The sequence below is a fragment of the Austrofundulus limnaeus genome, unplaced genomic scaffold, assembly GCF_001266775.1.
Source record: "Austrofundulus limnaeus strain Quisiro unplaced genomic scaffold, Austrofundulus_limnaeus-1.0 Scaffold489, whole genome shotgun sequence".
NCBI lineage: Eukaryota > Metazoa > Chordata > Actinopteri > Cyprinodontiformes > Rivulidae > Austrofundulus > Austrofundulus limnaeus.
The window spans coordinates 268,053-281,398 of record NW_013952891.1 but is presented as its reverse complement, the minus strand read 5'-3'; the positions used below and the strand labels follow the sequence as shown (position 1 = coordinate 281,398).

General features: G+C 38.4%; 1 protein-coding gene across 1 annotated transcript in view; it reads left to right on the top strand.

Annotated features, from left to right (window-relative positions):
* nfasca (neurofascin homolog (chicken) a) overlaps positions 1-13,346 on the top strand; it is a gene marked incomplete in the record, with an annotated part of 116,748 nt that overhangs the window by 86,767 nt on the left and 16,635 nt on the right. Inside the window, 4 exon segments of the mRNA XM_014025637.1 lie at positions 1,021-1,143; positions 4,090-4,239; positions 9,207-9,335; positions 12,569-12,638. Of these exon segments, the coding sequence (XP_013881091.1) occupies positions 1,021-1,143; positions 4,090-4,239; positions 9,207-9,335; positions 12,569-12,638 (472 nt within the window).

Genomic DNA, 13,346 nt, shown 5'->3' with positions numbered 1-13,346 from the left:
AACAAATGAATTTAATCTGATTTAAACCCATTTTTATTTCATTATTATTGTTTTTTCCCTTAGTTTAAATAGTTATTGTTGACATCGTTTTTGTTGTTTTTACTGTTTGATTTACTTTTACTAAAGATTTCTAAGTCAGTTGGTTTACTTAGTGAATATTCATGGTGATCTTTTAAACRTTTCATAATTTGACGTTWAGGAGGCATTGTATAGAATAGATAATTAGAATAGATAATTAAAAGATATGTAAATGTGAAATGGTTGYWAACATATGTATGTTTCTGTTATATTGGTTCAATAARAAATGCYATGTTGAACGTCACAGTTACGATGCAGAGGCGAAAGTCGATGATGTAATCTGTMCTGTYCCAATTCTCTTTTTTTGTTTGCACACTTGTAACCTGCACACTCTAACATTTATGTGCACTTYRACTGAATCCACACTTCACAGAGGGGCGTAGGGTGGCACTGAGCATTGGGACTGGGCCTTTGAGGATCAGTTAGGCTCTTAATAATTTTTAGGAAACATCACATCAATGCCAGAGATCTACAAGGCAAATGACTTGGTTGTGAAATGTTTGTGACATGGGAACAGCTTTGGAATTTATTTGTACAAACTATCAACCACTTTGTACAAAATGACTTTGTTTGAAATGACAACTACTGGGTACRATTTGGTGGAGGCACAAATTGACCAGCACCCACAGCAGTAAAGCAACCTAGCTTTGTTTGCTAACTTAGGTAAMTAGTAAATTTAGTTTTGCACTCTGGAAGGATTATGTATCCTCTCCAGTCTTGGGACACCTTGAGATCCCCCAGGAGATCTGGAGAGTGTCACTGAGAGGAATTTCTCTTGGTTTCTTTTTGGGACCTGCTGACTCTGTAAATAAGTTGAACATTAACAATCTGTGTGAACTGATTCCAATCACCAAGAGTGCATGGTTTGCAACTGTGTCCTTTTTGCCTTTGACCTTTAACCCTTTGCCCCTAACCCCGTTCTCAACACCCTACTTTGTGTAGTGGCACCTGGGCGGGAGATCTGGAATCTGACGGTGGACTCTAACAGTAACTATGCAAACATCAGYTGGAGACACAACTTTCCTGTGGACAGCAGCGAGTTTGTGCTAGAGCTAACTCTGGACAGTAAGAGACCTTTCAAACACCATAGTGATCTACCAGACAGTTACACATAGTGTCATAGTGTGCGTATTGAAAGGTAACCAACCAGAGAGTCAGAAAGTTAAAGAACAGAGCAGACGACATTAGAGCAGACAGAACAGAACCAAGATCAAGTCCATTTTTGACCAAGCTAATAAAGAWTCTTAACCACGTAAGATTGCTAATCAGTATTCTAATGTCTGGACTTTTTGTTCAGCGCTGTAGCACAAAAGCAAATAAACAGTGCAGTTTATCACCTTCCACATTTTGAACAAACATTGGGCCTCATGCAAGAACATGTTCGTATTCTTATCCTAAATTTCTCTTACTTTTGTTCGTACGAAGTGTTCGTACAAATATGTCACATCAGATTCAACAAACCCTTCTATCTTCAGGAAAAGTGTGTAAATGAGGAGCGTAAACATGATGAATGTGTATACATCTGCTTGTGCACGCAGAGAGGAAATTAGCATAATTACCACCTCAAAAACACCATATAAGGCTATGTTTCCTGCCCCACGTACAGAACAAGGAAAGTGTCCATTCATAAACGACATCGCAAAGTAAAAAAGAAGAACTTCRCGAGTTTGGAGATTGAAGTTCTGCTCTCGGAGATCAAGGAAAAAAAATGTCATTTTCAGCAGMGTCGTCAGCTGTGGAATTAAAGGAGCTGCTTTAAAGCCGAGGAATGAAATGACGACTGCTGTTAATGTTGTGTCTCCTGTCACAGAAATAAAAATCTAAATCATATTTAWCTCTCTCTGTAGTCCTGCTCCGGTTTATCTTTGGTCAAATATTTGTAATTTAAGTGTAAACAACTGTGTTACATAGGTTTCATTTACTCAGAAGAGCAGTTGCGCACCGCTACCCCCCACCCCTGGCCATCTCCCCCCTCTCGCAAGTGTCARATGCGTTTCTGAAAAAAAAGAACAATGTAAAATGTCTCAAAACTTCAGTTAACTTCATATTAATATTGTAGTGCCATATAAAAAATAGCCAATTTATTTTTAATTTAACCAATTTATGTCGTTAGTCTATTACATTTAAAATTATAACTCTAATTCAAACAGAATAGCCTCTTGCCAACATAATTATGGAGTGTGATTTATTTTCAACTTGAAATATCTTCTAACTAACGAAATATAAAGTTATTAATGAAGAAAACCCGTCTGGATAACAGCAGACTGACTGCTCGTAAAATATACGACAGGTCTGGACCACTCATGAATTTTATTCGTATCTGAAGAAAATCTTAGAATATGAAAACATTGGTGAATGCCACWAATTCTCCTAAATCACTCGTACGCACAACTTAAGAACAAATCTGTGCGTACGAACGGTTCTTGCATGAGGCCCAKTGTGTACAGTTGTTTTTTCTTCTTAAGTTGCATTTATAGAAAGATGAGGCAATTTATTAATTTTGGGAAAAAAGTACAATATAGAGGACATTAAAGTGTAATTAATGAAAAAAGAATCAAACATTTGTTTAAATGAATTATGCATGTACAGTTGTATGAACCTCAGCTGTAATGGGACACACTGAACCCTGTTCAAAGGTTCAAAACGCAGTAATGTGTCTGTTTATTGATATCTCACTGTTTGTGCTCTTTGTTTTTCATGTGTTTAAATTGCTTTTCATCCCTGTGTCTCCAACATTTGTGCAGTTTTTTTTTTTCCGACTTGCTGCCTGGCTTGGAATGTATTGGCTGCCCTGCTGCTGTCTGTGATTGAAMATGTGACTTTTCTAAGTTTCTGCGCTGGGATAGTCCATCACCTTTGCTTTGGGTTAAAGATTTTGTGCTTTTAAATCTTTTTTTTTTTTCATTTATAAAAACTTCTGTTTTTTTACTAAAGTCTGGGGACTGATTGGGCTCGGGTCCTCAGGACTGATATGTCCTCTGATTTTATTGGCCATAATTTTTGGTCTTTGACACAAAAATGGAAGGATGGAGTTTTATGTTAGTGGGTAATAGTTTTAATCCTTCATGTCATCTGAATATCAGCAGGAGAAGATTTGGATTGTTGTGTTTTGTGCCATCTACATACTGACCTTTGCTGCTCAACTCAAAAATACACTTTCCTAAAAACAAATATTAAAGTGGGCTTTTTCATGATGAAGATGCGTGCCTAATAAGAAATGAGTGTGCAGTGGAGCATAAAAAGTTGGATTGATTTCTTACAGTCCTCTTCTGCAGAGGGGTGTCTGTCTTTGTCTAAAAATTKAATATTGWATGAAACTTACAAGATTTTGAGATCAATAATGTAAAACAACGAACTCCATTGATTAAAACAGGATTTGCATGTGTTCTGTTGTGTGKAAACAGTTTTATTTGTTTGGTTTGAGGGCTGGTGTGCAGAGCATGGCTTTGAACTGATTATACTGGATGACATCCACCCCTCTGAACTGGTTGGCAGCATGGTGCATGATAGCCTTTTCTTTGTTTGCAGACTCTTCAGGGTCATGCTCACTGCTTGGCTATGGCATAACGGACACATCTTTCCTTCAGAAAGATGCAAGCTTTGATGCTGCTCTTTTCTTTTGACTTGAAAGAGATATGAAGTGAGAATAATTGAGACAAACAATGGTTTGAACCCTTGGCCCATTCATCTTGGTAGAAGAAGGTTGGTGAAAAMCAGATCCTAAAGTGTTATTTTTTTCATTCCCCAATTCATTTTTATGCTAAATCAAAAAGCTGTGCTAGTGTAAATGTAATAACCTACACCATGTAATGTATTGTAGGTGTTTTAATGCTAATTTGATGGCGATGGCTGGGYAACTCATTGTTATCAGTCTCAATTCACTTCAGTAAACCTGCTGTTGTCACATTCAGTCTCTCCACACTGCTTTGTGTGATGCTCTGATACTCAGCACACTGTTGRAGGATGGTCACACCTCTGGAGTGTGATTGGTGCTTCTCTTGTGTCTCCAAGGTGACAAGACAGTGAAAGTTGTACCGGTGAAACAACCACCGCCCATTACTGTGACCGAGCTGATCGCTGGTGCAAAGTACCACCTGAGGGTTTACTCCCAYGAGCTCAACAGCGTCAGCAGCAAATCTATCGAGTTTAAAACCAAAGCAGGTGAGACGACACCTGGCCAGGCTGAGCCGGGCTTTCAGACAGGTGGCCTGGTCTCCATGTAGGTCTGTCACTAAACGTGTCTACAGTTAAACCTGGGTGAGATGTTGTTGTTTGGTGKTGTGTTTTACTCAGCATAACTTTTATTGAGTCAGAAGTAGGTTTTTGTAACAGCACAACTTCACAGCCTCTATAACATCTTTATGTAGTGTTTCTTTTTGTTTTCAGACTGACAGTACTGTGGTCAGTATTGATCTTTCTCTTTTTGAGCTCCTTTTTCAGAGTAGAAGCTTTCTTGGCTCCGTATGAACTCTCAACTGATATAAAACGATGTGATTGGACCACACTGGCTGAATAAACTGAGCTCTGATCCAGCCCCCATAATATGATTCGTTGTTATAGCTAAAGCAGAAGATTTTTTTAGTATCTCTGGTTGTTGTGTGCAGTACAAAGTAAACTGATCTGTTGATGAGCATTTGATTTCTAGAACWTAACAGTTTCAGGGTCTCTTTTAAACTCTGCCTAAAATTATAACCACAACCCACAACACTCTGGATAAGGCCTTGGTGGTCAGCCCAGTGTGAAAACAAACATGTACTGGGTCTTTAATCCACTCTGTAATGGAACCAACAGTCCTTCTGACCCTCWGAAAGTCTTTAGAACTGTTTGGTTCAAAAGCACTAACWTGGTTTCCTTTTYATTTCAGCTTGCTTGTTTTTATGTGGACACAGAGGACACATTTATAATTTTGTGATACTGGTTAAAAATTATTGACAACCAGCAGGGCAACCTTCAGATTTGACATGATCCTCAGATACGCATTGTTCATTCTCTAGTTTTCCCTTTTGTATCACTTTTTGTAGCTCCTCTTCAGATTAAGAACATAATCTGTTGTGCTTTTGGAGTCATGGCCCACTTCCATCTCCTTATGTTGYACTTCTAACAGATTGCATAGGAATAGGACTCTTCATGACGAACCCAACATAAGATACTGTGAATTAGCCCTCAATCTGTCAGCCCTCGTAGTTTGGCTTTTATCAGTGCAATCAAATTTCTATTCTTATCTTCATTTTTTTTATTTATTCATTTTTATTTCCAATTCATTAATTTGGCAGTACAGTTTTTTTTTCTCTTAGCAAGTAGATCACAGGATCACTGCTGGCCTCAGGTCTTTCTGTGTGGAGTTTGTGTGTTCTCTTTGTGCATGTGTGGGTTTTCTCTGAGTACTCCAGTTTTCACCCATGGACCAAAAACTTGCACAATAACTCTAAATCATCCCTAGGTGTGAGTGAGAGTTTGAAACGTTGTCTGTCTCRTTTGTCCTGGGACTTGTGATGGGTTCAGGGTTTAACTCGCCTCTTGCACGACYGCTGGAGCTAGTTTGTGAGTTCCCCACGAAAGAAACTGGATACATGGATGGACAGATGATTGAYGGATGGATGGATCAAGTTCAGATTATTCATGGGTGGCTAATTTCATCCCTTTCCCTACTACTTCAATTCACTATGACTAGGTGCAATATTAGTGAGAACTAATGTTCAAATAAAATAACATTGACGTATCATAATAAGGCTGATCAGTTTATAGAGTTCAGCTAAATGTATTTTCTAGTGTTTGAATTGTCGATGGCAGATCCTGTAGCTCAAATAGAACTTGAGAGAATTTGTAAGGACAGTTAAAATGAACCATAATTATTAATGTTGTAGTGATTTGTCATGCTCAAACATACAACTCTAAGAGACAATTGTATTGAATCAAAAGAGCCAACTTCCATCGGCACACCTTTCTTTCCCCCTTCTGCTGGCCTTTTGACCAATCACACCAATCATGGTATGGGACATAAGTGGGTCAACTTAGTCCTTGAAGGCTATTTTATCCTGGAAGCTTCACTTGTTTCACCTGATTTGAAATGAATGGGTGATTAATCGACTTCTGTAACACAACAAATACACAAAATCAGGTGGTTATGCAWAAACGCTAAATGTGAAAGGGTTTATCAACACAAAGCATTCATGTTAGCCAAGTCAGGTTAAAATATAAGGTTAAAGATGATATTAAAGTTAAAAATTGTTTGGGAGCTGTTCCACAAGAGTCTGCTCTCTGAAATGAACCAAACTTTCCATCACTACAGTGTGTATGTCCTGTTTTATACAGCTGTCTTAACTTGTGACTGAATTTTAGAAAAGGTTTGGCATTACTAAATCGTTCTGTGCTTAATGAGTTTGTTTCAAAGCTAACTTCCTGTTTAAACAATAGCAACAACTCTAAGCTGGTTTATTGATTCATCATGTAAATGAAAGCATTTCTTTAACGATCCCATCCTGCCTGTGATGCTGGGATGAATAACAGCTACTTTTTATTGCTATGGTTGAACAGCTCATGATGGTCATGAACGGGATTGACTACAAAATTTAATTTTCAGTTTTGAGTGAACATTATGCATTTACTTGTGAGTGTTTTAAAAGTTGGATTTACATGTAAAATGTAATTTAAATAGATTTTTTATATTGGCATTTTAAAATATTAGACAGAAAATGGCTGACAGCACAAACAGCTCAAAACCAATAAGCATTTAAGCACCAAGCTACAGAAACAAGCGTGAGTAGAGCTGATGATTTTTTGTGATCTTTTTCTATTGTTCCTTCAGACGGTTTTTGAGGATCTCAATAAGAGAAAGTCCAAAATGACCATATCTGCATTTGTCATGGTACACTGCTGTCCTTAAACACCTAGCTGCACAACTGYCCAGATCCTGAAGGACCCCCCAGAAAAATGCAACTACTGACTTATTACTAGGGTTGGGCATCGTTTGAATTTGGATTCCGCAGTTCCCAATGGTTCCCAATGATTCCCAATTTCAATTGTTTTTAGAGGCAGGGTCAAAAACTTTTTCATGGTTTAAATGAAGTATCTAACCAGAGTTCTTTCTAGATGAACAGATGTTATGAATTTATTTTTCACAYAGGGGTACTCCTCAAAACTTGTCCATCTAACCAAATCATACACTTCCATCCAGCCAAAGAGTATTTTCATCTTGTTTTGAGATGATATACTATGCAAGAGCGGAAGGAATTTGATTATTAATCTTGTTAGCCTAGAAATGTTTTTCTCATTYCAAGTCTTACCAAGTGCAGTTGTCTTACTGCGCTGGCTGATTATTTCACTTAATTTAACAATCTTTTTGGCGTCTCRCCTGGGTTTCKTTCTTCGTTGGTGTTGGGCAGCTTCTTCYTCCAGTTGGCAGACTGGGTATTGAAACTAGGTTTCAAAATTTAAAAGTACGACTGATTCTGGGAGAAGTGAAACATTAGTCCCGGTTCCAATCGAGACTCGTTGCCCGACCCTACTTATTGCACTGCCACACTGATGGATTCTGGAGTGTTTGAAACTGTGTGATGTTGACAAGACAATAGCAATCTTCATGAAGAACCCAATAGTCCAGAAGTTYACTCAAATCTGGTCTGATAAGCTACTAGCCACTGATAATGATTTGACAAAATATTGCTTTRAAAATAAYCAGACTGTCCATATAAGACAGTGTATAGGCACTAATCCTTGCAACACAAGGGTCTACCACTCTTGAGAACTCAAGATACAGGCTGATGCCCCAGAGACAGTCCAGCACATACAAGCAGGAYGCAAGATCCAGGCAGGCATGTATGCTTTATACACGGAGCACCATGATGAAGTGGGTGGAATAATGTACAGGACCATTTGTGCAGAGCATGGACTGAAGCTTCCTCAGTCAAWGTAGGAAACCCCACCAACAGTGGTAGAGAACAGCAAAGCTAAGATACCGTGGGACCTCAAGACCCAGACTGACAAACAGATGATGACTAACCAACCAGACATTGTCACTGACAAACAACAGAAGAAGGCAGTCAGATGGATTTAGATGYATTCAGTGATTCCAAACAGCCGTAACATCAAGAAGAAAGAACTCAATAAGTTCAAGAAATACTAAAGGCTGAAATAAGAAATTAAGAAGTWGTGAAGACTGGAGGTCTTACTGGTGATATGACTCTCAAACTGAAAGAGTGACTTCAAGAAATCTCAGGAACAACCTCAGAGATCTGTGTCTACTATAGCTCAGGCGTAGGATCAGCTTAGACAGTGATTCCCAGCCAGGGGTACGTGCACTCCTTGGGGTACACAAGCATATTACAGGGGGGTACATGGAAAAATTTTCCAGGTGTGTGAAAAAGTTAATAAAAATAGGACTGAGGTATGTAGGACCCTGTTATTTCCACAATGTGTAAAATGAAAAGAGAATCACGAAATTGACACCAAATGGAATCCAGTATAAAACATGGAATTTCATGGAATTGGCTCATTTGRGATATTTGATGTATTTTTGACGTTGCTGCTTCCTTCACCTGCCATTACTTGCTTTATTTATTTAACTACTTGTTCACTTTCAAGGTAACATTTTTTATCTTTACGTTTAATTTGAGTTGAAAATAATAAAATGCCTGAGAATTAAACATTCTAGGGGCTAAATAAAAAAATTCTTTTAATAATTAGCTGTTGTGCATTATAGTTTTGGAGAATCATCATTACATTTGACTGAAACGGTACTAGAGGTATGACAAAATGGTTCAGGGGGAACACAAGTCCAAAAGGGTTGGGAACCAYTGAGCTAAGATACTGAGAAGAACACTTAAACCCAGGAGAACCCACACATGGAGTGAAGTAGAACCATCCATGATGGAAAAATAGGGCAAGATGTTTTTTTATATAATATAAATCATACACATACACATTCATGGTGTTTGAGAGCATTTTTATTCTTTTTAAAATGCCCTAATTGTTGCTCTAAATAAGCTGCTTTAGTTCAACTGAACATTTTAACAGATGCTGAGCTCACTGGAACAAGACCACTCCTGAACTATAAACCATTGATGTGTTGACTCTCCTCTGTCCTCTGTGTGTGTGTTTGTGTGTGTTTGTGTGTGTTTGTGTTTCTCCAGCTTACATGGATGAGGTAGACATCGCCACTCAGGGGTGGTTCATTGGCTTGATGTGCGCCATTGCCCTCATTATACTGATCCTCCTTATTGTCTGCTTTATCAAGAGGAGTCGTGGGGGGAAATACCCAGGTAAGCCAGAAAATCCAATCCATATTTATATCATTTTATCTTTTTCCCCAACAAATTGTGGTAGATTTTTTGCCTTTTTCACAAAACAGCTCTGGGCCATGGCCTGAAGCATGAGCTCATCTTTAAGCTGCCTCTGCTTGTTCCTAAATCACCAATCGAATCATACGTTTGGTGATGATGTGAGATTTCATTAAAAAACATGTATCATAGAGCCAGAGGAGGTGTGGAGTATAACATAAGGTGTTGTTGTGTAGAGGAGGTACACACAAAGTGTGGGACARGCATCGCACATTCTAAATTATTCATATAGCTGATGTCAGGGAATCAATGCATCACATCATTGTGCCATGAGGCTTYGGTTTAAAGTCCCTTTAGCATTAGAGGGCCTGGCCCAGCCCAGGTCGGCCCAGCACAGGTTCCAGCTGGCCCACTTCCATCTCGACTGGAGCGGGCCGATTCATGTTGTAGATGTGATGTCAGCAGGCAGCAGGCCATTTGACTGATACACTGGCTTGGTTGTACTCGCAACTTCAAACGTCTGCAAACAAGCTAACATTAGTTAGCATTAGCTTACCTTCTTATRTTGTYTTCCACACTGCCTTCAGCATGATACTGCTGTATAACATCGTACACTCTCGYATCTTTCAACTGTGTTTCTTCTCTATTTCTGTTTAGCTTGTATTTGATGAGAAAAAGAACAAAAAATAGTGTAAGCTTCATGCTTTTCTTTGTTTGACGCCGCAAAAAATGTCAGAAGGAGAAAAAATGGTGGGTTGACATCACCCATACTCTCAGTCCTTAAAACCATACCAATAGAGGAAGAAGGTATCTCAGGCCCCAGGTTAGAACATTTTGTGTGTTTTTTTATCCAAACCCCATTCATTTCTAGCAGAGTAAATGTTTTACACCAAAAGTTTCACAATTTTGCAACAAAGAGCAAATTTCATTTAGTTGCTGCAGTCAAAATTGACAGAATAAATGTTTTTGGAAGCCATTGTTTAGTGGTTAGAGAAGTCGTTCCTCTAATGCAAGAGTTGGCAGTTTGATTCCTCGCTATTCTGACATGTTGAATTGTCCCTGTGCAAGACACTTCATCCCCATTGCCTCTGATGTCCCATCAGTGTATGCATGTGATTTAAAGCAATGATTGGTCTCTAYAGATTGATTTATCTGCTTTGTAAAGATCTAACAGAGTACTGTGTGAATGACGGCACAGGTTGTAGTGTGAAGAGCTGTGAATATCCTGGTTGGATAGAAATGAGCTATATAAGTACAGTCCATTTACCATTTTGGGCTAGTTTTTTTTAACTGTGTAAAGAGTTGGAAACTTCTGTTGTAAAATATTTTTTCGAAATGTGTCCTGGGTGTGACAAGACAGGATCTAGAAAACATCTGCTGAATTATCAGACCTTTTCTAAACTATAAGAACATCAGACAGATGGTGATTTCAAACACTCTCTAAAAATATTCCAGGTTATGATGTCATGAAGAATCCTAAACCAAAACCCCTCACCCAAAATTAACGTCCGTACCCGTGGGTCACTGGTCCCCACGATGCACATTCGGTCCCCACAAGGCTGCCTTTTTCTGGAACATGGTTCCCACAATGTAGCAAAAACATACCCACACATACACACAGAGATTGCTTACACACATTTCTGATGGGTTATTTTTATTCCATCAACACAAAACCCATTGAACAAGCAGCACTCTTACAGAAAACAAGGAAACAAATATAGAGCCATAGATGCTTTTATTTTATAAAAACAATGATTGAAATAAAACTATTGAAGTTTTGTTTATCTTTTAACTGTTTGGTCCAATCAGTGCCTTCTTTGAATACCTTGAAGTCCCTGACGGCCCCACACTGGTTCAGCAGAGGGACTCAGGCTCTCTTTGGAAGAAAAAGGTGGCTGAGGAAAAGAGGAGAGTTATCAGCCAACCAGACTCATCAGCCAGCCAGACCACGTCTTCTCAGTAGAATCCTTCATTTCGCCTTCAGGACGGCCTTACAAAGTCCTCACGATGAGAATTAACCCAGACCACATCATCTCAGTAGAACGCTTCATAATGACAGAGTTACAGAGTGTCCATGATGAGGACTAATTCTCTTTGATTCCCTCTAGTTTTAATGCTCCTATTAAATAGATGTTGTAATGAGAATATAGACTTGTACATACGTTTATTTATTGCATTTATATATTGCTTGTTTTGTTGGTTTTGTATGTTGGAGGCTACAGGTGAATTAATAAAGTTCTTTGACTCTGACTCAGTTTTTGGTCACTGACAAGTTGCCAACAAATCAGCATTCAGTGATGAGGAGCTGTTTTTATTCATGTGGCACTGATAAGGAAACAGTTTGTCTTGATGGAGCCGAGRATGAAAACAATCTGAGGCTGATGGTCAGTTACATTAGCTTAACAATCACTGATCTGAGTCTGGGTTCAGGAGTTTGTTTAAAAGGAATGAAAATTATTGGAAGTGTTATAATGTTTTACAGTTTCTATAACCTGTAGGTGGTTCTCTGGCTGGACTTGCAATGAAACTCTCGGGGTAGGTGCTGAYCTGCGGTGCTGTGGGTTTATCATGGCTGTACTAATCATGACTGAGTGACACGAGCACTAAACAGAATGAAAACTGAAGAAGAACAAAGGATCTTTTTCAGAGTAAAAGCATYTTTAGTTCTGACAAAAGCACTGACGTGTCTTGAAATCTAACCTAAAGCTCTTAACATGGTCAGGTTTGATCTCTGCAGGTTTTACTCAGGGCAGCTGGAGTTCTTTATTCTTAATGAGGAGCTTTCTTCATTAAACCTTTACAAACAAAAACATCTTTAAGAATCAAAAAGAGGTCCAGCTGGCTTTGATTCAACTTGCCAGGATGTCTGTGTCCAGCTTGTGTTTCAAACACATGCTTACTGAACAACAGGAGAACCATTTAAAAACACATTTCCTTTTAAATTAGTACTAATTAAAAATCCATTTTAATCCCATACTTTACCTGCTCAATGCGAGGAGAACCACAGTGTGGAACCTTCTCCATATTTTACATGATTTTCTGTGATAATTAGTGTTTTGTTAAGAACCAGGGGGAACAGTAGACATGTGGGTGAGACACAGCTGATGCAGAGTTTCATATGAATGATTGTGTTAAAAACATTAACCCAGAATRATTCTGTTAATATTACTGTAAACAAACAGCTTGAACTGTCCTCTCTGTGCTTCTCTTATTAGTTCGAGAGAAAAAAGATCTGCCCCTAGACCCAGTGGACCAGAAAGACCAGGATGGATCCTTTGATTATCAGTAAGTATAATCAAATTAACCTAAACTTTTGCTCCTGATTTCAATTTGTTTGGAAAAAGAGACACATTCATTCTTCTTGTTTTTGTATTAAAACCTATGTGTTTGATTAGCGTGTTCATTGATGAAGGCTTTAACACAAATATTCWTTTTTATCTCTGAAAACTCACAAAGGAACTGAACAATACCCAAAATACTAAATACTGAAGCTAAGTAAATTACAGTAATGAAACTAAAATCTGGTTCTAAATATTACAGTAAATCTAAAGGTCTTTTTGTTTAGCATATAAAGATCCATATGTCATCTGGTGTCATCTACACTGCAAGWCWTGTCCATCWAACCAAGTCTGACARTCATACAGTGGARGAAACAAGTATTTCATCCCTTGCTGATTTTGCAAGTTTGCTCACTTTACATGAGTCTGGAGCCCCAGATCGATGTGGACTGACAGTCATTTTGTATTTCTTCCATTTTCTTACAATTGCACCAACAGTTGTCTCCTTACTGATGGTTTTGTAGCTCATTCAAGCCTTGTGCAGGTCTTTGATCTGGTCCCTGACATCCTTGGACAGCTCTTTGGTCCTGTCCATCAGTGTTGTATAAAGTAACTCAAAGTGATACTTGAGTAAAAGTACAAGTATCTTACCAAAAAAAATTTTACTTTGGTAAAAGTTAAAGTACTCTTTAGGAATGTTACTTGAGTAAAAGTA